The sequence below is a fragment of the Camelus dromedarius genome, chromosome 21 (assembly GCF_036321535.1).
Source record: "Camelus dromedarius isolate mCamDro1 chromosome 21, mCamDro1.pat, whole genome shotgun sequence".
In the NCBI taxonomy this organism is placed as follows: domain Eukaryota; kingdom Metazoa; phylum Chordata; class Mammalia; order Artiodactyla; family Camelidae; genus Camelus; species Camelus dromedarius.
Window position 1 is genome coordinate 36846374 of NC_087456.1, and position 26299 is coordinate 36872672.

Genomic DNA, 26299 nt, shown 5'->3' on the forward strand with positions numbered 1-26299 from the left:
TGGCCCCTGTCACATTCTGAGAAGTGCCACTTCCCTGGGTCTGGGAAAGATGCCTGGTGACTTACACCCGAAACAGAACTTCTCTGCTTGACGCTCATTTGTTCTCCGAATTTTCTATCACTGACAGTTCGTACTTTTGTAATCTGGAAGGAGACATTCCACATTAAAGAATAAAATATGATGTCCCTTAACCGAGAGGTCCCGCCTCCCCACCCTGAGGCCCCTTGGCATCGCCAAGGCTTGAGTTTGGAAAAAAACACCTTCTATGGGCAACTAACTGTCTGGGGGTGAGAGGGAACCAGCTGGCTGAAGTCAGCTCCACAGCCCACTCCGGCCAGACCAGCAGCTCCTGGGCTGCTTCTGGCCTCACCCACACCCACCGGCCTGCAGCAGGCGACGCCCAGTCACCACTTCCCACGGCTGACAGTGGGCTTCGCCCCGTAGGGCAGGATCCTTTGTGCGAGATGGCCTTTGGGGAGCCAGGGTTGGGTGAGACCCGCGGGAGGGTGGGGCGGGAGAGCGGTGGGGCGGGGCTCAGTCAGCTGGCCAAAACAGCCTGCTTCAGAGCCAGACCTGCTTCCCAGGCAGGGAGGCTCCCGGGCCAGAGAGGGCTGGGGCTGCGGGGCTCTGCCCGCTCGCGTCTCCCTCACTGGCTCAGGCCCCCAGCTTGCCGAGGCCCAGAAGCCTCTTGGGAGGCCCCTCCTTGGACCACGATGACCTCTGCCTCCTGCAGACTCCGGCCCTGCTGGCTGCATCATCCGTGGGTCTAGGCAAGCAGCAGGACCCAGGAGCTGACCATGCAGCGGCTTTGTATTTGAGGACCAAGCCAAGAGAGACCCTGCGGCTGTCACAATACGAATCAGAGAGTGAAGCTTCCAGATTGGCCAGGGTGGGGGCGGAGGCCTCCGTGCCCAAGGAAGTTGGTGCATTGGTGCGTGGTTATCGAAAGGGACAGGTAGCTCAGATGTTTGGTGACATCTCGTAACACCACGCCCCAAGGTCGCTGGTCTTCCTCGGCTTCACTCACGCACGTGCTGGCTCCCTAAATGTCTGTTTAGCGTCTGTGGTCATAGGCCCTGAGAGGGAACACAGAAAATACCAAAATGAAATCAACACCTAGAAACAAAGGCGGGTGAGTTTGATGCATGGAAATTGCATCTCAGTAAGACTGTTGTGAAAAATGGTTTCTTAAGATCTGAGCCTGGAAGGTCATCGCATGCAGATCTCATGTGGGGCTGGCGGCACCACGAGGGCCTTGGGAACACGGAGGATGCTCAAGCAGGATCCTGAGTTACTTACATGAGCGTCACTGATTCCTGAAGAACAGGGCGATGATGGAGTGCAGTGAGTTCCAGGCACGAGGCTCGCTCCGGCTTCAGTTTATAGGAACAGCTCTGTGTCTCCCGGGTGAGGAGCTCCTTACAGGGCTGCTCAGCATCTCATAGACTTCAAGATATTTTTATGTTAAAATAGTGGGGTTACGGGAGGGTACAGCTCAGTTGTAGAGCGCATGCTTAAAATGCAGGAGGTCATGGGTTCGATCCCCAGTACCTCCGGTTAAATTCAAAAATAAATAAACCTAATTACATCCCCCCCAAAACCCCCAAAACCAAACAAAAACAAAGAAAAAAAATTTTAAATAGCAGGGTTAATAGAACAGAGATTTTCAGGGCACTGGGGAGGAGGGGAGTGTGAGGTTTTAAGACTGGGAAGCACTGATCTGGAAATAAACATGGCGCCCGCATTGGAGCGGTTTCTTTGTGTGACCATCCTGTATGTGTCTCCTCCCCCTAAGTGGCGAGGGAGGGACCCCGTGTCTGGTGTGCACCCCGCACGGTGCCCACCCACCTGCGAGCAGGCACTGCCATGCTCGTGACAGGAATGGTGCGGGTTCGGTCGGGCTGGTCTGGGAGCCAATCTTAACTCCGCCCTTAGCTGAGTTAGGGGTTCCCTCGCTGAGACTTTCCTCATTTCAGAAAGTGCAAACCCACCTGTCACACAGGTAGTGAAAACCCAAAGAGCGATGCCTGGAACCATGTCTGGGATGGAGCAGGTGACCAGGAAACACTGGTGCCATGCCTCCAGCTCCACACCTGTCCCGGGAGGTGACACCACGAGGCCAGAGGGATCGCAGCTCCCTCGACACACTTCCTCAGTGAGGGCGCTCCGAGCCTGCCCCGCCCGCCACTGGCCCCCGCCCGGGGAAGGGCCACCAGCCCAAGGTCTCAGAGTCACACCACAGACAGCGGTCACTCATGTTTTATTTATGACAGTTTCTCAGAACACACACATCCGGTCTGGGAACAGAAATGTACAGCATGAGGCTTAAATAACTTTCCTACACTATGTACAATCATCGGCGGAGGTACAAAATATCTGCACACCTGTGCGACCCACCCGGAGGAGGGGCGTGAGCCAGACGAAGCCTGCGCCTGGGCAGGAGACAGCTAGAAGAGAGCTGGTGGGCAGGGCAGGGCTTCCCGTCAGGGTTCCTCTCTGACCCGTGGCTCTTCAAACAAGAGCCCTGTCCCCTGCAAGGCCCTCGGGACAGCAGTTCAAAGGGCTGGACTGGGGTGTGTGGGGGAGCTGGGAGCTCATCTGAGCGCTGAAGTGGGGGAACAGCACAAAGATGCCTTAGGGAAAACAGAACTTCCCCTGTAACTCTATCCTTGCACATCAGAGGGCAGGGAAGGGTCTGGGAGCCAGGAGAGGAGGGCCAGGCCCAGGAGGGCCGTAGGGGGGCACTGGCCATGCCCTAGCTCCTGAGCCCAGAGCAGGAGGCCTCGCCAAGCTGGGAGCAGCATGCAGTTTCCTGGCTGGGTGGCAAAGAGGCAGACACTGGGTTTCAGCCGCTCGGCAGAAAGGAGCTCAGGGTTCTTGCAGGCAGGCCCTGCCCACAGCAAGCCGGTGAGCACACCGGGCACAGGCCGTGGCGGGACGACCAGGGGTGAGCCCGCATCCAGCCCAGACTGCTTCGGGCACCCGGGGAACACGGGCCTTGCCACGGGAGAGGGCAGGAATCTGCAACTCCACCGAACTGGGCGGTGTGAGAAGGTCCCGGGGACAGTCTTCCCTACGGTGGTTTGTGCTTTAAACTGCAGCGGGACTGGACAACCGAGGGCGCAAGATTTCCTAGGCTACACTGCAGCCACGGTGGGTGGGCAGGGAGCCCCTCCCAGATCCACAGCTGTCCCCTCCCGAGGGAGAATTGGCACTCTGACCACCTCCAAGGTGCGGGTGTGCTGGCCTCTGCCTCTCCACCTCTCTCCTTCCTCGGCACGCTCCCGGGTCAACTCCAAGTGCTGCCTTCGAGGGGTCAGGCCCCAAAAGGGACGAAAACACTGACCTGGTTAACACTGAGGACAGAGGTTGGCACAGGGCCGTGCCGAGAGGCCGCAGGCAGTGGGGACGGAGGACACCTCAGCGCTTGCACGGGGCTCAACCCGGGAGCCGGGATGTGGGTGCAGGCTCGCTAGGCTCCCGGGGCTGGGATGCGCCTGGGCTCAGGTAGAGACCTGGGCCTGCGGGGGTAAGAGGGCAGCACTCCTGGGCCCCCTGCCCTCCTGCGCAGCCTGCCTGCAGGGCCAGCCTTCGGGGAGGACAGGCCTCGGGCCAAGCCCCGTCTGAGCAGGGCGGCCTGGCGTGGGCACCCTCAGTCTACGTAGGACAGAGCCTGTCTTGGGGGGGGCCTCCTGGGCTGGTTTGTCCAGGTTGCCTGCCGCCAGCCCTGCATTGTGCTCAAATCACCACCATTTTGTGCTTCTGACATTAGGGTGCTTGTGCAGTGAGGGGTGCCGGGGGCCTGCCCCCAACCACGATCCCCAACGTCCCTGAGGGAGCAGGCAGACCTCAGCGCTCTGGAGCACAGCTGGGGTGGCTCCCAAGACTTCAAGTTCAGAGTCAGTGCTTCTCCTGGACAGCAGAGCTGGCCCCACCATGAGGTAGCTGGCCCAGCAGAAACAGCAGGCAGCGGGCAAGGATGCCGGGCACCTCTCGGGCTGCACAGACCCTGCAGCTACGGTCCAGCCGATCCGGTCGCCCCAGGCTGGGCAGCCAGTCTTTTGTGTTTCTACAGTTTGTAAACAGTCATGCAGACAATTCTTTCCAGGTTGCAAGATTGAAGCTTCCCACGGGAGCGGAGAGGGAGAGGGGTGAGGGAGGCTCACACTATTTTCTGAGCGGCGGAGGGAGCTCCTGGCACCCCCAGGATGGCCGAGTAGGAGGGGCCTCCAGTCCCAAAAACAGACTGTCCCAAGCTCCAGGCACATTCCTGCAGCACAACGGCTCGCTCAGACTTCACCCCCACATCAAGCAGGGGCCCCTCACAGCAGGACGACTTTCTTAGCCTGAGGGGCAGCTCTGGGCAGGGGGACAGGCCGTGTTCCTCCCTCTGCCCTGTGTGCCAGGTGCCCACGCGCTGGGGCCCCGCAGGGCAGGCTCAGTGCCCTGCCGCGGAGGGAGGGGCACCGAGGGCAGAGCCCAGGGCCACCTCCGGAAGACCCAGGTCACCGTGTCCTCTAAACAGAGCCGTGGCTCCCGGCGCCCAGAAAGGCCGGGAAGCACAAGACCAGTTAACCATCGGAAAAGCAGGCGGACAGGTCAGGGCGGGGGAGGGGCAGGCACAGCGTGCTCCCTCCCGGGCCCCGCCTGCCGCTGGAAGGCGGACTTAACAAAGTCTCTGGAGCTGGGAGTCCACAGTCCCAAAGAAACTCAGTGAAGTCCCTCCCTCCGCTGATCTCCTAAAGGGAGAGCCCCATTCCCTGTGCCGGTCAAGGCTTGAAAACGCATCTCCGGAGAAACCAGAGAAAGAAGCTAGGGGCTCTGCCTGGTTGGGGTGAGATGCAGGGGGCTGGGGTGGGGCGGGGCCGGGTGCACCATCCAAGCCACGTCATGGTGGACGGGCCTCTGAGCTGCTTCCTACGTGGCCCACGCAGGGCTCTGGCAGTGGGGCCCCGGCTCTGGGATGCGGGGGCCGTGGGCAGGAGACCCCGTGGTGAGAAGACACATGTGGCGCTGCGGGCATGGCTGGTGTAAGGCTGCCCAGGAAGGGTGCCAGCCCCAACGGAGGAAGGCACTGACGCAGCAGGCGGCCAGAGTCGGGGCACTCGAGTGGTCTCCAGGGCAAGGAGGGGGGCAGGCCCGGGCTGCAGAGCAGAGCAAATGGAGGGGCAGCCCTGGAGGGCGGGAGTAGGACCCCCTTTGGGACTCCTGGCCCCCAAGAGTGGAGGGAAAGAAGATGTGGGAAGAAACTTCAAGTCAGTTTCCAGGAGGCAACAGCAAAAGTGAAAATAAATAAGTTAAACCACTGAAGAATCCTGCTCATCTCCCCAAAGGAGGCGCTACAGCAGCTCCACTGTGGTCCCATCAGAAAGGGGCCCAGGGGAGCACTGGGGTCCTCGGGGAGTGGCTACCGGTGGCCGAGGGGCTGAAGGCCAGCTGCACGCCCAGCTGCCGACACCTGGTTTCCACGGTTACCTGAGGGCTATCTTTTTGGGCTCAGAGGCAGGTGCAGTGGCTGGACCAGGGGAGGCAGGGGAGGCCTGCACGTCTGAGGAACACGGTGGGGGGGCTGCCTCACCTCCCCTACAGGCCCTGCCCTGGGCCAAAGGCTGGAAGAAGGGCATGGCCAGCTCAGCAAGAGAAAACCGAGGCCAGGGGTGGAGGGGAGAGAGACGACGGGAAACGCCCTTTGGCTTCACAGCTTAATTTCCTCCCGACCTCCCTGTCCCCAAGGAGGGGGTGGACAGTACCCTGTGAGGAGGCTGGGGAGAGGCCGGGGAGCAGCAGAGGGGCCTCTGGCCCCAGCTTCCTCTCCGCGCTGTCCAGGCTGCTGGGTGGAGGGTCGGGCGGCCCTCTGACCTCACTCCTAGCGGGTGCCGCTGGGTAAGCGCCGGGCAGTCCAGAACTTCACCGTCAGGTCACTGGGGTGAGCAAGAAAGGACTGGTCAGCTCCTGAAGTGGGCCCGGCTGGCTGCCCACCAGTGAAGGAGGGCCTGGGTATCCCACTCGCCAGGCAGCGCTGGGCTGGGGCAAGCGATGCTCAGGGCCGGGGTGGCTGCAGGGTGGAGGGGTGCCGGGCAGTGGGCAGGCCTGTCATCCAGGCCCCAGTAGGATTCTCATCGCGGGTTTTCTCTGTTGTTGCTACTTTGTTTTGTCCTGTCCAGGCCTGAATGCTGCCCCTCTGCCCTCTGCCCCGGGCACCCCTCTCCTGGGGGGTCTGTCCCCCATTCATGCTCAGAAGGAAGAGGGCCAGGCAGGGCAACCTCTGGGGGGCGGGGGGAGCAGGCAGGATGTGGAGGGAAAGAAGGGAGGGGGAGTAAAACAATCTCGTACCGTGAAGAAGCAGCTCAGATCGAAGCGGAGAAAGAGGGGAAAGGAGAGGGGGAGGCTGAAAGAGGAGGGGGGCGGACGTTGGGGGGAGGAGGGGGAGGTCAGGGCATGGTGGTGGCTCGGCCCTTTATGGCCAGGACTCGGCGAGGAAGGCAGGGGGTGAGTCCAGGGACGTAATTCCACAGCTTTACCCGGCAGTCACTGTGGGGGAGAGAGGCGGAGGGAGGGGGCGGAGAGAAGGGACACAGTGGGGACAAGAAGGAAAAAGAAAAGACCCCCTGAGCAGCTGCCCAAGGGACAGAGGGCCTGGGCGCCCGTGTACGGGCCCAGAGCTGGGGCTGGAGGCAGGGGGCCTGGAGTGGCAGGACTGCTCTGCGGTCTGAGACTCCTGGTCAGGGGTCAGGACTGCTGGGTGAGATGGGGCGGGGGGTGGGGGGGTCAGTCCCGGCCTGGGGCCCAGCACCGCCCCTGCCCCCATGCCCGGTGGGCGCTCCGGGAAGGCTGGCGCGCAGGCCGGGGGCGCCTGGGGAGGGGTGGGCTCCGTCGCCTGGGCCTGGGGGGCCCTGCCCGGGCTGGGGGGGTGGGGGCACCAGAGCAGAGCCCTGTGCCCACCCAGCACCCACCTGGAGGCGGTAAAGACGTGCCGGGCGTTGGTGCAGATGGCGTTGATGGGGCTGTCGTGGCCCTTGATCTCGCCGATGGGTGTGAAGTTGTCCACGTTCCACACCTTGATGACGCCTGCACGGCAGGCGCTCAGCAGCATGGGGCGTCCCGGGACGAAGGCCAGGGCGCACACCCAGTCCTTGTGAGCGGTGGGGATTTGCTGTGGGGGGAGCCAGCCGTGAGGGCGGGGAGTGGGGGAGCCCCCGGCAGGCAGGCCGCACTGAGCTGCACAGGGGCCACAGGGCCCAGAGACGGGTCCTTGCACCCCTCTCCCAGGCTCGGACCTGAGACCCTGCACCTGCGGAGAAGCCTTCGGCCCTCCTCGGGGTCAGCTGGGCTCCACAGTCAGACCCTTCCCGAGAGCCGCTGTGTGAAGGTGGAGTCAGGAGAGCCTGCCGGCCAGTGGGGTGAACCCAGAGGGAAAGAGGGTGCAGAACAGACCGGCTTGGGGGGCTCTGGCCCAGGACGCAGGGTCCCAGGCCCTGCCTGAGGGCCGCCTCCCCCTGCCCCCCACCCCCCACACCTGCACGAGCTCCTGCTGTTCCAGGTCCCACTTCTTGATGCCGTTGTCTCGGGAGCCGCTGAACAGGACGTCCCCCTGGATGGCCAGACACTCGATGCCGTCGTAGTGCGGGGGCTCAAAGTTGTGCGTGGGGCCCACGGTGCCTGACACGCACTCGCCCAGCTCGAACATCTGCGGAGGGAGGGCGGGAGGAGGAGTCCGGGGAGGGGCCGCCAGGCCGCCCACCTGCGCGTGGCCAGTCCCCAGGGCCGCACACCAGGTGGAGGGAGGGGGCTACCTGGGGAGGCGGGGAGACTGACTGAGGTTAGCACAGGGGAGACCCGCAGGCAACACAGGGCTGCGGTGGACAAGGGAGGGCTTGGAGTAAGAGCCTCCTGCCGAATTTTTTTACTTTATAGGGGAGGGGAGAGCTTGGTGGTGGAGCGCGCGCTTAGCAGGCACGCGGTCCTGGCTTCAATCCCCAGTCCTTCCACTAAAACACACAGAACAGAAAATTTTACAATAAATAAATATGACACTGCCTGTACTTTAAACAAAAGCATTCATCGTAATCCCACCATCCTCTCTTTCCTTTTTCATCTGCTCCTTCCCAGCTTCTGACCCTGAACGCGCGTTTCTAACAACACGATCAGGAAGAAAGAGGATCCGGGCTGCCTGTGCCCTGTGGGTTTTGTGACGTCTGCCACGCAGTGAGTCGCACTGCAACCCGTTCTGTGGGTTTTCCCTCATTTACTCGACTGTTACTCTGGCCTTAGACGTTTGGGTTCGTTCCCCTTTCCACCATTTACAAAACACCGCTGAAATCTCGGCTTTCAGCGCACACCTTCCTGCTCCTTGGGAGTAACTTTTTAGCATAAATTCCTAGAAGTCTCATTATTTGTCACGACTGCTCCCAAGGCAACGGAGGGGGAAGGATGAGGTGGGGAGAGAGCGAGAACTGTGAGAATGGACCCCCAGCCCTGCCGGGCCTTGAGGTCAAGGTCTTCTCGGTACCTTAACATAGTGGTCCTTGGAGCCGGTCACTACCAGGTCGTGCTGGCTGGCGGTCTGGGTGACCGTCAGGCACATCACAGGGCCAATGTGGCCAGTCAGCTTGCCGATGGGCTGGAATCTGTGGCAGGGAGGTCCAAGCGGGGAGGTGGATCGGGGGACCCCAGAGCGGGGCTGGGGGGGTCTGACGTGGCGTGAATACCCAGCCAGGGTCCATCCCCCTTGGAGCAGGACGGAGACCCAGACACCAGCCGCCTGTATCCTGGGGGCTCGGCGGAGCAGCCTGGGTCCTGCCAGCCCTGGGGCACCCCCCCCCCAGTCCTGTGTCCCTCCCCTGGCCCCTCCCTGACCTGCTGAGCTCCCAGATGCGGACGGCGTTTCCCGAGGCGGCATACAGCATGGTGCCCGAGGGGCTGAGGGCGATCTGGTTGACCTGGTGCTCCCCCTGGGCGCTGGTGATGCTGCGGGTGGACGCCGCGGCACAGGCATCGCCTGAGACCACCTGGCCTGAGGACCTGCCGCGAGGGAGACGCAGGGTCAGAGGTCAAGGCGTCAGCAGAGGCCAGGACACCTGGCAAAGCCACACAGAACTGATGGCCCGCTTCTGCCAAGAAGCCTTCCCCAACAGATGGACAGGAGCCACGCTGCGCCTGCAGGTTCCTGGTCCCATGAGGGTGGGACCAGGGGGCAAGCTCCGCTCAGCCCGCCGCTGCAAGCCAGGCCGGGGAACTTACGTGAGGGTCCGGATGCACTTGGCCGAGTCCCGGATGTCCCACACCTTGATGTAGGAGGTGGACACAGAGAACACGAGCCCAGAGTGGCTGCAGTACTTGATGGAGACCACGTTGTTGGGGTGGCCCTTCAGAGCAACGATCTCCTGCCCCGTGACCAAGTTCCACACCTTACAGCTGCGGTCTGTAAGACGGCCAGTGTCCTGTCACCTCAGGGGGCCGGGAATGCCTGTCCCTCCACCCACTGGGGCCACCAAGGCTGTGAGAGGTGGTCCAGGGATGCCCAGAGGAAGGGGCTCCAGGTCTGGGGGAGAGAAACATGCTTGTGCCTGCTCCCGTGGCGCAGTGTGTGTGCACAGAGACGCAGGACTTCAGACTAGGTTTCTTAGGCAAGCGCCTCAAAACGCCAGAGTTCTGTGGGCACGGCCGAGGGGCGGGGCCGGGGCAGAATCCCTACCTGCTAACAGCTGACCAAGTTAATGAACGGTGGTAAGCAAACTTTAGGGGGAAAGCTTGGAATCGACCAATCTGACCTAGACTGACAGCTGTCTCCCTCCCGCCACGCAGGTGTAGATAGCATTTCCCGTTTCTCTGCCAGCGTGTCTACCACCCAGCTGCTGCGTCTGCTGGTGATGTTCTCTGACTTCGTTGTTGTGACTAAGGAATGGTAGCTTTGTAGACTTGTGCTGCGTGGCCATCAGTGCTGGGGGGCATGGGGGGGCTGGGGGCCTGGTGCTCAGGGCCAAGATGAGCAGACAGGGGGCGGCACCTGACAAGCTCCCTGGAGTGTCCGAGGCAGGTCTGAAAGGAGGAGCTGGACGGAACCCCTACGGCCAGCTCTGAGGGTACCCGTGGAGGGGATCCCTGAGCCCTGGCAGGCAGTGAGCCAGCCGACCCCCCACACTCCAGCCGGGTAGCTGTGTTCGCATCTCCTGGGCAGCCCACTCTGGTGAAGGGACCAGGAGGGAAGGGGGAGGCCCTGACCCTACCTGGCAGGTCTGGGCTCCACCCACCTTTGGACCCTGTGAAGAGCAGCTCGTCCGTGGCGTCCAGGCAGAGGATGGGCTTGGTGTGGCCCTCGGCCATGGAGACACACTGCAGCGGGGCCGTCCGCGCGCCCTTGGCTCCTCCCACAGGGATGATGGTGCCCCTTCCCGGGAGAGAGGGAGAGAGGCGCCTGTCAGCCCGGGGACTATGGCCAGGCAGAGGGGCATAGGGCAGGTGCAGGAGGCTCCGGGCACCCCAGCCACAGCCCCCAAGGCCTGAGGGCTGCGCGGGCAGGGGCCTGTGGTCCAGCAGCCTTCCTGGCGCCATGCTGAGCACTTCTGGGAGCAAGCCCCCCAGGCACCACCGGAAGAATCAGAGCATGTGGACCCCACCCTCAGGGAGGTCCCCTCCGATGCTGGCCTGACCTAGACCTGAGACACACGTGCTTCCAGGGCCCGGCAGAGCAGGCAGAGACGCGAGCTGGAAGGGGCGCCTCTGCTGCCTCGGCTGCCCCAGGGGGAGGCGCGGGATGCAGAAAGAGGGCGCTCAGGCTGCCACGCCCACGCAGAGAGCCGCACACGCAGGCATGCACCCCACCCCACGGCCTTTTGGGACCAGCACGGTCAGGCCTGTGACTGCCGTTACAAAGGGCTAAGTCCTCCCAGGGACCCCTCCTCGGCTCTGGGGAAGACATCTGGGCCCCTCTGAGAAACGAGACTACAGGACCCAGAGCGGCCCCCCTCCCCACGAACACTCAGGGTGGCAAGCAGGCTTCCCCTGAGCGGGAGGGCCTGAGGATGAGGCTCTGTTTCTCAGGGAGGCCTTTGGGAACAAGGCCCTGGCTGGGCAAGTCCAGGCCTGAAAGTATGTCCTACTTTCCTAGCTCTTTCCAAAGAGAGGGCTGACCCTGACAGTGACACCGTGGCCGAGAGCATCTGAAATGACCGATGTCCCGCCAGTGGCTTCCCAGAGCTCCTGCGTCCAGACTCAGCTGGCCCACCCCGAGGTCAGCGGTCAGAGAGGTCCAGCTGCCCCCCAGCGTCGCACACACACGGACGGCCCCCCATGCCGCCCCACCCCAGCCCCCCAGTTCCGATGCTGGTTTGGGCCCAGCTATGTGGCTGGGAAGGCACCTAGGACAGCTGTGGGAAGATGGCATGTTAACAGGAAAACCCTCCTCTGATGGAAAGGCCGGGGAGGAGGGTGGCAGGCTTGCTGCGGTGGGAGGGTCACAGAAGCGCCACCCCAGGCCAGGGAACGGTGAGCAGCGCTGGGAGCCCTCAGTGGAGGGTGGCCCTCTCCCAGTAGGGGCTCAGGCCCCCTAGGTGCTGGGACGTACTCCTCGAGTTGGGGGGCTGTGTGGAGTGGGCTGCGGGGAGAGGGCCACAGGCCAGGACAAGTGGGCAGGGGCACTCCTCACTCAGAGCCCAGGTTGGGAGGTGCCCACGGACACAACTGAGTAAAAGCAAGGATGCCGAGCACAGCGGACTGGTGGATCCCCCCTCGGCAGAGCTCAGCCCGGCCCGGCCTCCAGGCTCCGGAGCACCCCCCAGAGCCCCCAGCAAACGACCCACAGCCATGCCTCCCCCCAAACCCCCAGCTCCAGCCTGGTGCAGTCAGAGGCCACGCAGCAACCCCCAAGAGGGAGGAACCAGGGACGAGGTGGGGCCACGAGAGGAGGGGGCCGCATGCTGAGGACAGGGTGCAGGGGGCGGGGGGAGACAGAGGATGAGCCATTCTGTGTGTACCTCAGGACCTCCGACAAAGAGGAGTCGCTGTCATCAGACCTGGGGGCAGAAAATTAGCTGGATTAGGGGGGAGGGGAACACACACGAGGGAGCAGAGGCGGCAGCAGTGCGGGGAGGTCAGAGGGCGGTTATCTCTGCAAGGGGAGCGGAGAGAGGAGACGGGGAGGCCGGAGGGACAGTGGGAGAGGAGGGGACTGGCCTGGGAGCTGGGGGCGCCCCTTGGCTAACAGGGGGCTGGGGCGGAGCCTCGCCGGTCCCAGGCTCTGGCTGCCTCACCGCACAAGCTGGGGGGCACCCTGCCCCCTCCGAGCAACACTGTGCCTGCTCCCACCCTCCTAGGGCGCTAGTCTCTCCCAGCTGTTCCTCAAGGACTTGCTGGTCACCAAGCCCACTGTCCCTGGGAGCTGCTGGGACTGTGCCCAGGAGCTGGCTCTGCCCACACATGGTTCCTGACACCTGGCCCCTGGACAGGGCGGAGGTCTGGACATCCCAGGGCTGGGATGCTAAAGTCCTACCCAGTGCTGCTGAGAGGGACCTGACAATTGTCAAGGGGTTGGGGGAGCCCTGGCTGGTGTGGGAGGGCCTGGGTGGCAGGGGGACAGCCTGGCTGGTGTGGGGGGGCTGGCTGGTGTGGGGGGCCCTGGCTGGTATGGGGGGCCTGGCTGGTGTGGGGGGGCCTGGTGCTCTCCTCCTTCAAGGCAGGTTCGTGGAAGGAGCAACGTTTTGACTCAGCAAGGGGAGGGGCTGACGTCAGGCGCCAGGCCCAAGGACCAGCACTTTGCAGCCTGGGCTCCCCCAAAAGACAGCACCATCCCCCATCTAAAAGGACTGAGAAGCCGTTAGAGCTGAGGGGAGCCCTCTGGGGCTGCAGAGAGCTGGAGGGGCAGGGGCCCCAGCAGTGTGGGGAGCACAGGAAGGAACACACGGCGGGCCAGGCTCCCCACAGGCAGAGCCCCGCCGTCAGGACCGGAGCTGGCGCGAGTCAGAGCTCTGGTCTGGGCCCAGGTGGGCCTCCTCTGGGTGGACCCTGGGGCCTCTCTGGGCCTCAGCTCCTCTGCAAAACACGGAACCCGACCCTCGAGGCTGGTTTGCAGTTCACGTGAAATCACGTGTGCTAGCCCAGAGCAGTGCGGGGGCGATGAGCATCAGTGTGCGGGTGAGTGCCCAGTGGGAGGGTCAGGAGGGGTGGGCTGGCCCCACCATGTGGAGGGGACAGGGTCTCCTGCAGGGACGGTTCACGAGGGCACTGGGGCCTGGTTGCAGCGTTAGTGAGGAGAAGGCAAGTTGAAGCTGAAGGGGCTTCGGAGAGGAATTAGAGTCCACAGGAGGATTCAGGGGCAGTTTTGGGAGGCCCCCGAGGTGCCCAACGTGCATGGCCTCCCCTGCCCCAGCTGCCCGGCCCCAGTCCCGGGGCTCCCCTCCTGCCTCTCCTGCAGTCCCGGCACGCCCGGGGCATGGCAGGGTCCTCGCTCAGCACAGAAAGGGCACAGGTGCCGCGAGAGGGTCCAGAACAGCGAGGCCAGGGTCTGCCCGCCGCCCCACCTGCCTGCGGCAAGGACCAGCCCGCAGGCTCCCTGTCCCCTCAGCGCCCCCGCCCCATCCCTGGCCCCTGACTCTTACTTGTCCAGTGCTGATCCTTGGCTCTGATTACTGGTGAGACGAGAGAAGACGTTTCGGTCGTTGCGGGGCCGAGTAGGAGGGGATGAGGGGGGTGTGAACCCATCTGTGGACCTGGCAGGCGGGCGGGACACAGGGCAGCATCTGTTAGCACCCGCACCTCAGCGCGGCCGTCTGTGTCGCCGTCTGGCGCGCGGGGCAGGTTCTCCCTCAGCCCGGCTGCCGCCCAGCCCCTGGGGGCTGCTTTTCACAGCCAGTCCTCCTTCTCCGTGGGTCTGGGAATTCACCTGCTCACTACAGCCTACTAGTCACCCCAAAACAGCGCCAAGGGCTTTCCTGGTTGTTTGCAGACATGAGGACAGCAGCGAAAACTTGAGTCCCCAAGTGCACGCGCTCCGGCGGAGGCCCAGAGGGGCGCCGCCCGCCGCCCGCTGCACACACGCGGCCTTCCCACAGTCTGCTTAGCGCCGCGCTGGGTGTACTTCTGTGCCCTTTGTTGGTGATGTCAGGCTGAAATGGTGCTGCAGGGCTGTGGTTTCCTGAGCTCCGGGAAGCCGGGAGTGATTTTTGGAGAAAGTGCATGTGAGAGGAGCTTTGTTCAGGCGTGAGTCCTCGCGCTGTTGGCTGTGAGGCCAGTGTGAATGGAGTAACGACACCTTTTAGACAAGGTGTCCGTAAACAGAAACCCCCGTGATGGGCTGACGAGAACGCTGCGGCCCCGAGGCCCAGCCCTGTCCCGCCTTAGTGGCTCAGGACCACTAAGTCAGTGCTCAGTGACTCAGGAACCGCAGTGCTGCCAAGAGCGGGACCCGACGGTGGGGGCGGGGGGAGTCCCAGACCTCACGGCCCTGCCCCGTCCGTTACCGCGGCCCCTCTCCTGGCACAGCTGTCCTCAGGTTCAGCCGAATCCTCCCTCCCCTGGACAGTCATCGTGAGTTCAGCCTACATCGCCCCCAACCACAAATTCAGCGTGCTCCAGGGTGACGGGACGGCCTGAGGGGCCCCAGGTGCACAGAGGTCATTCGGCTCCTCCCACCGGAGGCCTGTTTGCAAGCCATGAGCCCGGGCTCCGCGACAGGAGAGAGGGATGGGGGCAAGCCCTCCGCCGCTACAGAACGCGCAAGGGGGCACCTGAGCCCTGTCCTTCTCCTGCTTCTCTGTGGGACCCGGGGAGGACACCAAACAGCTCTGAAGGTCTAGATGAGCTGGAGAGGCATCTGGAGACCTGCAGAAGCCCATGGGGCCCTGAGAGGCTGGCTGGCTGGGGACCTGCCATGGCTCTGTGTCACCTCCTGGCTGTCCTTCCCTTCTAACTCTGCCCACGTGACAAGTCCCTGAAAGGACCGGTGGCCATGACTGGGGCAGAAGCACATCGGTCCAATGGCCAGTCCAGGCCACTGCAAAGCTGCCCACACTGAGCTCCCAGCAGTCAGCAGGTTTCAGCAGCGGGCTTGGTCCCCAGCTCAGGGGGGACCTGAGCTGTGGCTGACAAAGTGGGGAAGGGGCCAGTGAGGGAGCTGAGCGGGCCCAGATGAAAGTGTCCACGGCGGTCTACAGCAGGCATCCCGCACCTGGGACTGGGTGGGCAGCGACCCTGCCACAGGGTCTGGAGCTCGCCCTCACCTGATGGGCTGCCCTCGGTCGTAAGACTTCCTCCGGGTCAGCGGGGACGTCTCGGCGCCTCGAGACTGCCGGGGGCTGGAACGGAGGGTCCAGTAAGGCCCAGGCCCACCTCCTGGCTCCCCCCGCAGGCCCCACCCCCAGCTTGGCCCCCTCCTTACAAAGTGCTCCCTCTGGTGGGCAGGCTGATGGTCCGCGAGACCTTGTCCCGGTAGTAGGGGTCTCGGACGGAGAAGCCCACTCCGTCCTCTTTGATCTCCACCAGGGAGGCCAGGGACTTGGTGATGTTCTTGGTGGAGGCATCCAGCGGGGGGCCCAGGCACTCGGCCGACACGGCCTTCATCTGGGCAGACAGCGTGGGCTCCCCCTGGGGTAGGAAGGGCTGAGTGGGCCAGGCAGACACCCCCAGACTGTCTCTCCAGGCCCCTGCTGTGTCCAAACCAACAGGAAGGTCTCCGCCCTGATCTGCACGTTGTGAACAGTATGACCTGGCTGACCTCTGCTTCACCAGCTGATCAGTTTACCCAGAAGCTGTGCACAATTCACTGTTCCCAGTCCACAGGCTTCCCCCTTCTCCCTTTAGTAAACCATTTCTTGGTTCAGTCTAGCCTTGTAACCCCTCCCTCCACGTCAGGCAGACCCCCTCACTGTTGAATCAGTTATCTGCACGCAGGATACCAGACATCTAGGGTCAGCCTCTGACTCAGCGGGAGGCAGAGTCTAGGGTGGGGAAGAGGGAGGTTTCTGAAAGTGGGGCCTCTGGCTAAGGTGACATCACTCCACCCTCTTCACAGTGACTGGGCTGTCACAGGTCACACATCTGGGCAGCATCACAGCTCCAGGTTAGACCCTTCTTGCACCTGCGTCCCAGCTGGAGGCAACGCTGGGTTGGGGCTGGGGGTGAGAGCAGAGCCACAGGAAGGCAGAGACCAGGCTGCGGGGGGCCCCTGCCCACCTTCTGTGGGGCTCACCTTGAACTTGAAATCGTCATGGCTGGTAGAGCCTTTCATAGTGAACGACTGGGAGAAGCTAAGGAGGAAACAGGGTTGGGGGGTCAGGATGCTGGCAGCAAGCGTCCTGGCTCCCTGGGACTTGGACTTGTGAGTCCCAGAGAGCCCCCAGCCCCGGGACCCTACAGCATCCCCTCGCCCCAGACCCCCGCACAGCTGCGAGCCCACCACTCACTCCCGCCCTGGAAACTCACCTCCCCTCCGAGAACTCGGACACCTCCTCATCTGTGCTGGCGTAGCCGTTCTCTGCGGAGGGAGTGGAGGGGTGAGGCCCCACGGCGTGCGAGCGGGAGGGGACGGCCTCCCTTCCCCCCTCACCCTCTGGGATCAGACAGGGGCTCTGGGGAGCCTGGGGAGGAAAGGGTCTGCAGGGCCGGAGGCAGGGAGCCCTGGGGGCCCACGCCCCGAGCGCCGCCCCGCCCCGTACCCTGCTGCACATTGTAGATGAGGGCCTGCAGCTCGGGGTGGGCCTCCGCCTTCTCCCGCAGGGCGTCCAGCAGCTGGTGGTTCTGGGAGGAACCCGCTATGTCTGTCTGCCTCAGCCGGCCCTCCAGCAGCCGGATCTGGGCCTCCTTCTGAGCCACCTGCAGCCCCTGTGGTGGGGGGGGCAAGCTCTGGGGTTACCTTAGCTCAGCTTGGGGCTGTGGGGACCCCATCACTGCCCTCCCCAGATCTGCTCCCAAGACACTTGGGGGGCCCCCCACTAGTCCCCAGACCTCACCTGTGCCTGCCACAGACTGGAGAGGCACCCCAGCCCCCTTCACCTTCCCCACACTCACGCTGCGGGACACACTCCCCAAACGGGCTGAATCCTCTCCCCAAAATGCACACGTTGATGCCAGCCCACCTTGTCGATGGACGCCTTCAGGAAGTTGTCCAGCAGGAGACGGGCTTCAGCCAGCGAGCAGGAGCTGATGACCACCGACGTGTCTGTGGAGTCCAGCTCCTCCTGGGACCGGGAGGCAGAGGGCCTGTGTCACCAGGACGGCCCCACCTGCCCAGGCGCCCGCCGCCCCCGCCCGGCCGGCCCACGGGCACCTTGGTCTCCTCCAGCTGCACGATGGTGGCCTGGCAGTCACCAATGCTGTCATTGATGTAGTCGATGTTGGCGGCCAGCACCTCGATCTCCTCCGCCAGCTCCTGCAGCCCCTTCTCCTCCTCCGGGCTCTCGGCCTGCAGCCTTTCCCGCTTCCTCCGCAGCGCCTCCTGCAGGAGGAACAGCTCCTCCCTTTTCTGGGGGAGGGAGGAGGCCTCAGGGTGCCGCCGGCCCCGCCCCTGCGCGCAGCTCCCAGAGGGGCTCCAGGCGGAGGGAGGAGACGGGAAGGGGGAGGCAGCCCACCTTGATGAGCCGCTCCATGTCGGCCTCCAGGTTGACGATGGTCATCCTCTGCATGACGATGTCGATGATCCTCCGCTCCAGGGACTGCCACTTCAGCCTGGCAGCCTTGCTGAAGCTCTGGCTGGCCCCCTTCTTCTGGAACTTCTTTCTGAGGGACCAAGGCCAAGGGGTCCTGGCAGGACCATCCTCAGTCTCGGCAACTGCGTGGAGCCCCTGACCCAGAGCTGACGGCCGAGGGGACCCTGGAGCTTGCCTCTCCCTGGGCCTGCCCCCATGGGCCAGGTGCCCCCACTGCCTCACCTGGGAGGGCGGGTGCCAGGCACAGCAGGCGTGGGGTGGTTCCCCAAGAAGTGGCCCATTTTGCGGTCCCACTGACGCACGATGCTGGAGACGGAGCGGGCCCCCGACTCGGCCTCGGACGAGGTGGTGCTGGCCGACACCTCAGCCCCGGAGTCCAGCATAGGCGGCTTCAGGCCCACTCGCCCCGCCACCCGCTCAGACATGGGCTTGGTCAGGCGCCTCAGTGCAGAAACCTGGGGGCCCAGAGGAGGGGGCCTGGTGAGCAGGGTGCCCCGGATCCCACAGAAAGGCCCAGCTTGAGGGTGCCTGGCAGGCAGGAGATGGGGGCTGCTCCGTCCTGGCTTGGGTTTGGGACTGAGAAAGGGCCAAGGGGTCTTGGATGGGAAATGAACACAAAGGAGACTTCCCTCTTTTAAAACGAACGTCTCAGGCATTTGGACCAGCGCCAGCAGCCTGCCCCTGGGGCCTAAGCTCTCCTGACGAGACAGGCCACCCAGAGTCAGAGCACGAAGTGAGGGGGGAGCCAGGGCCACGGGGCGCCCCCAGGAGAGGGGACATGGCGGGGCCGCAGGGGAGGGGCCGAGCTCACCTCCTGGGTTTTCCTCCTCAGGACTATTTCCTGCTGCCGCTTCTGGGACTCCAGAGCCCGGATCTGAAACTGTGGGTGGGAGAAGAGGTGGGGTCCACACTCGGGCCCTGAGCCGGGTCTGCACGGGCTGGGCTGGGAAGGCCTGGCCGGCTCTGCATGTGAGGGTGTGGCTTTCGGGGCAACCCGCGTGCAGCCAAAACTCGTTGGAAAAGGGCATAATGGCCTTTCCCCGAGGCCACCATGTGGGCCCCTTTCTGCACAAGAACTAGTCTCCCGGCCTCTTCTCCCCACTTTGGGCGGGGAGCCCTGGACCAGAGGGCGGGGGCCTCTCTGCAGGGCTGGAAGCTGTACACCCTTGCATGGGCCTGCTGGGGACCTGGCAGCTCCCTGCCCTGAGCTGGGCTCCAGGCCCTGCTCTGAACCACAGGGGGCTGCACCAGGGCCTGCAGGGGTCCTGCCCTTCGGCATCGGACCATCGCCTGTCACCGCTCGGGGCGGCAGGAGCTGAGGCCTGGGGCACAGAGACCCTGGGGACCCGGGGGTCCTCAAGGCCACCCCTCACCTCCTGTCGCCGCTGCTCCTTCTTGAGCTGAGCGATCTCCCGGTTCCTCTTGGTCTCTACAAGCCGCCGCCGCTGCTGCTCCTCCCGCATCTGCTTCATCAGGGCCACCTGGGACGGCAGAGGGGTGGCAGGAGTGGTGGGTGCCCACAGCCTCATCAGTGGGGGCTGGAGCTGCCCCCAAGCCTGGACAACTGACCGCCAGGAGCGGCCCCACTGCCAGCCCGGCTGTGCCACCACGGCCTCCACTGCTCTGAATGTCGCAGCTCCTGGTGGCCCTCACCCAAAGCCACTGCCTAGTCCAGCCATCCTAGGACTGGCCTGAGGGGCTGGAGGCCCACCCAGATGGAACCTGACCTCTCTCCCACCCACAGCTGAGCTGCTGACCTGCACATGCCCAGGCCAGGCTCACGGTGACGACAATAAAAACCAGCATCGTTTATTGAGACCACGGTCCACGCCAGGCCCCGTTCTCATGATAATCATACAAGAGAGGCGTGATCGCTCCCGCTTTATAAATGAGGAATGAGCTTCAGTGAGACAAAGTGACTTAAAGTAACAAGTGGCCAGACTTCTAGCCCAGGTCATTTTGCCTCAGTTCCTAGCACGGCCACAGGGACGGCATCACTGCAGGTCAGAGCAGAGCTGGCCACCGAGCACAGGGCCTGGAGCCAAGTTCTCAGAGGCCTGGCCAGAGGCACAGAGAGCACCACCAGTGTGGTGTGGCCAGAGGTGACCTGGCCTTATGGGGAGCCGCCCCCCTGACCCTCACGTCCCAGTACCCAGGGCACAGAGTGCACAGTGCACAGGGGTCAGACTCCTCTCACATGACAGTGGCATGAGAATCAGGTGCAGGTGGTCCCTCCTCTGCCACTGAGGCCTCAGACACCCCGGGAATGTCAGCAGGCTGCCCCAGGTCAGTAGGGAGGAGAAAAGACCTGGGGGGGGCCTGGTGAGTGCGTTGGCTCCTCCCCCAGGAGGCATGCTCTGTTGGGGGGATCTGCAGAGAGGAGGAGGGCTCCCTGCTGCTGGCCTCTGGGGTCCAGGCTGAATGTTCCCCCAAAGGGCTGGGGACGATGAGAGCAAGTGAGGTGTCAGCTAGGACTGGACCTGAATCCACACACTGAGAGCTGCGTGCACATCCAGACGGCGGCCCTCTTCCGGGGTATGGGCTGGGGGCCTCCCAGGGAGGGATGCATCTTTCTGGACAAAGGCCCATCTGTCTGCCCAGCTCTGCATGGGTGGCTGAGCCCTGCCAAGGTCATCACAGGGGTGGTGGTCTCAGGACGGGTAGATACATTCCGGGCACGTGGCGGCACAGTGCCTGAGGCCGGCGCTGTCCTGAGGTGTGCAGAAGACGTGCCCCCTCTCCCTAGGACACCTGTGTAACTGCAGGGCCTGGCCCTGAACTGTGGCAGCAGGGTCTCGGGCACTGGCTCTCAGGGCATCCAGCTTGGCTTCTGTCCATCCGACAGAGATCCTGGGACGGCCCAAGTATATTCTTTTCAGCCTCTTTCCCAGGCTCACAAAAGCGCAGTGAGCTGGGCAAAGCCGGTCCCCGGCTGAAGGGCCAAGCAGGCTGACACTGAAACCCAGGAACACATAGGGACCCTCTGTTCTTCACACACATCCTGAGCATTATTACATTATTTTTCCAGGCTTCAGAGATGGTCCTCCCTCATAAGGCTGTACCGTAGGGTCACCTCCTACTGAGATAGCAGATGGCCAGCACTGCCGGGGCCACCGTGAGAGGCATTAGCCAGGGAGTCTCCAGGGAGACAGACTGTGATGCTGGCAGACCCCCCAGAACTGCTCCAGGATCTGCAGGGCACATAGACCCCAAGTGGGGACGACCAAGGCCCCGTCCCTCCCTCCTGCCGCCAGAGGGCGCCCGCTGACCCAAGCCCCCACCACCACCCCGTGTTGTCCTGCAGCCCTGTCGCAGCACCTACAGATGTGGTCCACTGGCAAAAGGCCCCCTAGCGGCCAGCGCAGAACGGCTAGCCTGGGCACAGCAGGACGGGCCCTTCTCCACCTGGCCAGGCTGATGGGGCCCTGGACATGTGGCCCAGGCTGGTTGGGGACAGAGTCTGCCCAGGATAGGTGGCTGCGCCAGATGGCTGAGGGTCCACCACTCAGAGTCTACATCACTCTGTAGCCTCTCTCCTCTGCACACTGGTCAACACCAGCCCAGTCAGCGATGACTCAAGCCCATCAGCCCCAAGAGCACCGGGTGATCCCCTCTGCGGGGGCCGTTCCCAAGGCCAGCCCTCCACAGCTCTCTGGGGTCCTGCCGCAGGGCCTAGCCCAGGGCTGTGGAGGGCGGGGTACATGGGGGTGGGCAGGGCCTGGGCAGGAACCCAGGGGGGTGGAGGACACAAAGGGAGAATGAACCCGAGGGCCTGGGTGAGAATGAGAGCCTGCCTGACACGGAGGCGGGAGACCCAGGAGCCAGACTCGAGTGCCCGGAGCCCCGGCAAGTAGAAAAGCGAGGCAGCGAACAGAGTGAGTCCCAGCGCTGCTCTAAGGGGCTGGACCCGCTCTGAGCCCCAGCTTCCCACATGCAACGTGGGGACCACACCAGAGTTTCCTTCCCGAGCTTCTCCTGGGGACTGGATGTGGTCATGGTGCTGGGCAACTGGCCTAAAGCCACAGCAAGCATCCCCACAATGGTCACAGGTGTTGTTGTTGTTGTTGTTGTTGTTGTTATCATTAGCAACGGCGGCATAGACCCAGGAGCAGTGAAGAGTTGGGCCCTGACAGTGGTTTCACCCTGACGACACCCTGGCTAAGACAGTGTCCGGGGCCGGGACAGGGCTGAACCAGGCAACACCGTGTGTCAAGATTACAATCCTCACTGACAGTGATGATTATTTTTAACAAGAAAGTGGGTTCTGAGACTACATTGTCCCCCAGCCCATCTCCCCTACCTTGGCCTCCTTCATCGTGGCCCCGCCCCCAGCCACCACCTTGATGTCACCCGCCCCTGCCCCCAGCCCCGACCTGGGCGTCACCCCGGCCGAGCCCCGGCACCCACCTTGGCCTTCTTCATCTCGGCCACCTCGGCCTGCAGCTTCTTCAGCTCCCTCTCGTAGCGAGACTGGTTCTTGAGCAGCCGCGCGTGCTCCTTCTGTGCGGCCTGCAGCTTCTGCAGGTCGCGGTTCATCTCCCGCAGCCTCTTCTCGTAGTCGGCCTTGATCTTGTTGGCCTTCTCCTCCGTGTAGCACTCCATGGTACCTGTGCGCGGTGGGGGCAGCAGTCGGCACCACGGCCTGTGTCTGGCGACTGGGCCGCTGTGGGCTCAGATGCCGCAGGTGGCCCGGGCTCCAGGCTCGAACCCTCCACTGCCTGTCCCTCCATGTGAACCCGGGAGGGGGCGGTGCTCAGACTAGAAGGGACCAAGGCCTTTCCCACTGCGATACTCTGAGGGACCGTGATGGGGTGTTTTCATCTTGAGAGCTCTGAGCCCCTGGTGAGGGTCCCGGGGACTTCCCACTGGCTCAGTTCTGATCCGTGACTGGAGGAAAGGGCTGGGGCAGGGGGAAGGGGAAGAGTGGGCAGGAGAAGCCAGAGTGACGTGAGCTCGGGCAGAAGGAGCAAACTGGTTCTCCACACTTGGCCTTTCCTACCTGAACTGCATCTCCACATGCACGTCCAACTGAAGTGGCAAACAGGGGCTGACCCACCTCCCAGTGCCCATGCCTTCACCATCTCAGTGTCCACCATCACGTCCTTCCTGAAGCTCGTCCCTGGAGATACCCTTGGCTGCCCTCTCTGAATTCCCCACCAATCAACCAACAAAGCCTTGTCTCCACCCTCACAATGTATCCACCTCTCACCACCTCCAGGCCAAACCCTCTCCCACCAGGACCTTTACAGCAGTTTCCTAACTGCGCTCAACTTCCACTCTCGTTCCCCACACAGCAGCCAGAGCGATCTTGTCAAAATGCTTTTAAAGCTTACATCCTGTCCCTCAAAACTCCACTCTTCCGTCTCCCATGGAGAATAAGACAAATGTCCTTCAAATGGCTGACACTCCTGGTCCCACACTCCTCTGATCTCCTCTGCTGCTTCTGTCCCCTCAGTGTGCTCCAGCCATCTGCCCCCTCATCATTCTGCCAACCTGCCAGGCACATGCCTGCCTCGGGGCCTTGGCATCTTCTGTTCCCTCTTCCTGCAATGCTCTTCCCCACACTCGTTTGGCTCCAGCACTATCTTACCTCCTCTGAGCTCTAGCTCTGATGTCAGCTTCTCAGCGAACTCTCCCATGACCATCCTCTTTAACGCTCCTACCCCCTCCCCCACATGCCCTGTCCCTCTTCCCGGCTGCATTTTTTCGTAATGCCTATCCCAGCAGACATACTATAGAATCTGCTGTTTCTCCTATTTATGTCTGTCTGTCCTCAGCAGAACACAAACCCCAGTATCTCTAGCATCCAGATCAGCGTCCGCTCTATAAGATGCATTCAACAAAGGTTGTTGAGTCCGTGAATGAATGAGGGAAGGCAGGAATGAACGAGTGGGCTGAGAGCCGTGTAGGATGACAGTCTGGGAGAAGCGGGTTTGTGAACGGGCTCAAAGGAAATACCCCAGGGCCAATTCAGGGGAAGGAGCTGAGGAGGGTTGCGTTCGTGAGCCTGGGGACAGAAAGGATTCTAATAATTAAGGTTCTGGTAAAAATAGTAACAATAAACTGAGAGTTCAGCACAGGGACTAGGGTTGGACACAAGAACTTTCTGACTGTGGGAGGAAGAGCACAGTCCAAGGTCAGAAGGCCTTGCCCACAGCAGGGCTTTGGATGGAGCGGGGCCTCGGGAAAGGGGACGGGACCCGGGAGGAGGGGCCTCATGGAGCGGGGCGGGGCCTCGGGTGGGCGGGGCCTCGGGTGGCTGGGTGGGCGGGGCCTCACTGAGGTTCTGCAGCACGCGGTCGCGCTCCAGTTGCGTGTCCCGGATCTTGTTCTGCAGCAGGATCAGCTTCTCCTCGTACTGGTGCTTGAGCGTCTGCAGCCGCCGCTGGCTGTTCTCCAGCTCGTCAATCAGCTTCTGCTTGATTTCGATCTCGCAGGTCAGGTCGGCCAGGTCCGCCTGGTAGTTCACTTCTGCAGGAGCAGAGACAGGCTGGACCCGGCCCTCGGGGCCAGGGGCCAGGTGGAGGGGGCCGGGACTTCCCCTGGCCAGCTGCCACCAGCCAGTGACCAGCGGCGAGAGGAAATGACACGGCCCACGGTGGGCAGGTGCTGCAGGGGGTGGGGGTGGCACCTTTAAAGAGCAGCCTTGGACGTGCAGAGCCGGGCCCAGGAGGTGGGTGAGGATCAGGCGTCTCACCCCCCCTGCTGTGCCAGAGCCCGATGCCCACCCACTGTGCACAGCCTGGGAGCCAGCGCAGGTGAAGGAGGGAGAGGACCCAGAGCAGCTGCAGGACTCTGGGGCCAAAGTGGAGGCAGGGCCGAGCTGAGGTGCACGTGTCCTGATTAGAGGAGTGGGCTTCGGGCCAGCCGGACCTAGGTCCAAGGCTGAGCTCTGCATCTGCCACGCTGGGGGAGGTCACCAGCCTCTTCAATGGTGACAAAGGGAGGGATCCTAACACCTCTGCCCAGGATGGCCGTGAGGATGGGGAGGGTGGGGCACGTGCAGGCTGAGCTAGCTCAGGGCCAGGCACACCAGGCACCAGTGAGGGTTTGCATCCCTGTTGTTCCTACTGTCCCTGGTTTCCCACCTGAGTTCCGGGCCCCAGACATCCACTGCCCCGAGCAGTGTCTCTGGGCGTGGACAGCAGCAGCCCCACGTACCCCGCCCAGGAGCACACACCCTTCTCCTCGGGGTCCGAGTCCGAGTCCACCAGGCTCTCCTCGCTGCCTGAGTCCTCGTCCTCGTCCTCACAGCCGCTCTCCTCTTGCTCCTCGTCCTCCTGGGTACAGGCACCATCAGGGCGTCGGGGGTGAGGCATGGTGGGGGCCCTCCGCTCACCCTCCCTCCTGGGAGAGCCCCCCACTCTCCAGCAGCCTAGCCAGAGCCCCTCTGGGGGAGCCTCCCACCCACATCACCATTCGGGGTGAGGGGCTACGGGATGGACATCACCGTGGAGACCAGAGATGCCAGGAGACTCAAAGATCACCTGGAGGCTGGCCCAGCCCCTTCCCCTCCCTGTACAAGGATGTCAGTGGGGACCCCCACCGCAGCAGGAACGGGGGTAGCATGAGGGGGTGGAGGTCCCTCACCTCCTCAGCCTCATTCTCATCGGTCTCCTCGCTGTTTTCCTGTTGGATTTTCGCCCTCTTTTTGAAGGCCTCCTTCTCTGGGCTGCCCAGGAGTGAAGGGTGGGCAAGTTAGGGGACTCCCATGCCTTAAATGTGTGGGCAGGGCGGTGGGGGGGACAGGAGAGGGAACAGGAGGGGGGTGGGGGACAGCAGTGTCTCGTCCCTGCTCTGCAGAGACCTACCGCTCTTCCCTAGCCCCCAGCCCAGAATTAACGCTGGGGGACTCCACCCTCCCTCCCCTTGGAGGAGAGCACTGCATCAGAGAGAGGTGGGAGGCTTCTGTCCAAAAGGTAGGCCCGCTCAGTGAGTCCCCAGGGCACCCCAGGTGAGTGCTGTGCACAGGTGGCAGGGTCTGGGGGCCTGCCCTGGGGAGCCTCCCCTCACCTCTTTCTCCGCTGCCTGACCTCCTTCTTCTTGAGCCGCTCCAGGTCCTGCTTGGCCCTGCGGATGACCTCAGAGGCATCCTCCATGGAGCTGGCTGGGGCGACCGGGGATGCACCCAGGGAGTAGGGGCCCCTGGCCGAGGCCCTGGAGAGGCTGCGACGCAGGGACTCATTCATGGCCTCGCTCTCCAGGAGCTTGGTCCTGCAGGGGGTGTGGTGTCAGGTGAGCGGCACTGCCTCGGCCCCCACGGGTCCCGCGCTGGGGCTCACTCACCGCAGCTCCTCAATCTCCCGGATGTAGTTTTGGATCAGAGCACCGATGGCCTCGTTGCCGTCTCCTGAAGGAAGGGTGGGGAGGAGGGGCGGTCAGAACGCGAGCGCAGTGGCGCCCTTCAGCTGCAGGCTGCTGCCTGGTGCCTGTGCCTCCAACAGGGCAGCACACCGGGTCCTCTCCAGGAAGGGACCTCTGCCAAACAGGGCCGCGTCTGCACGTGGATATGCACAAGCGCTGCTGGGAACAGCGGGGTTAGAAGCAAGCAAGTGCCCGTCAGGAGTGGCTGTTACATAAATCATTCACCACCATCACATGTGGAGCACTGCGTGGCTTAAGAGAATTAAGTAGGTTTATGTGTTTTAACACGGAAGGATTCC

At 63.2% G+C, this 26299-nt stretch overlaps 1 protein-coding gene across 9 annotated transcripts in view; it reads right to left on the reverse strand.

Annotated features, from left to right (window-relative positions):
* Nucleotides 1–2243: 2243 nt before the first annotated feature.
* KIF21B (kinesin family member 21B) overlaps nt 2244–26299 on the reverse strand; it is a 42380-nt gene continuing 18324 nt past the window's right edge. The window contains exons 10-36 of one of the 9 annotated variants that reach the window (XR_010377200.1): nt 25923–25986; nt 25650–25850; nt 25227–25308; nt 24817–24916; nt 23916–24107; nt 22044–22243; nt 19010–19117; nt 18448–18516; nt 17859–18091; nt 17559–17730; nt 17258–17452; nt 17067–17168; nt 16647–16812; nt 16414–16465; nt 16181–16238; nt 15371–15576; nt 15213–15287; nt 13593–13703; nt 11973–12011; nt 10251–10387; nt 9241–9421; nt 8857–9021; nt 8510–8627; nt 7517–7687; nt 6954–7153; nt 5751–5921; nt 2244–5208 (exon numbers count right to left, since the gene is read on the reverse strand). Coding sequence is in view for 8 of the 9 variants with exons in the window: in XM_064477306.1 (XP_064333376.1) it covers nt 6432–6531; nt 6954–7153; nt 7517–7687; nt 8510–8627; nt 8857–9021; nt 9241–9421; nt 10251–10387; nt 11973–12011; nt 13593–13703; nt 15213–15287; nt 15371–15576; nt 16181–16238; nt 16414–16465; nt 16647–16812; nt 17067–17168; nt 17258–17452; nt 17559–17730; nt 17859–18091; nt 18448–18516; nt 19010–19117; nt 22044–22243; nt 23916–24107; nt 24817–24916; nt 25227–25308; nt 25650–25850; nt 25923–25986 (3497 nt within the window). In the remaining variant the exon portion in view is untranslated. Of the gene's footprint in view, nt 5922–6413; nt 6532–6953; nt 7154–7516; nt 7688–8509; nt 8628–8856; nt 9022–9240; nt 9422–10250; nt 10388–11972; nt 12012–13592; nt 13704–15212; nt 15288–15370; nt 15577–16180; nt 16239–16413; nt 16466–16646; nt 16813–17066; nt 17169–17257; nt 17453–17558; nt 17731–17858; nt 18092–18447; nt 18517–19009; nt 19118–22043; nt 22244–23915; nt 24108–24816; nt 24917–25226; nt 25309–25649; nt 25851–25922; nt 25987–26299 lie in introns of those variants that run through there. The other 8 variants (XM_031438873.2, XM_031438870.2, XM_064477307.1 and 5 more) reach the window with 8 other exon arrangements.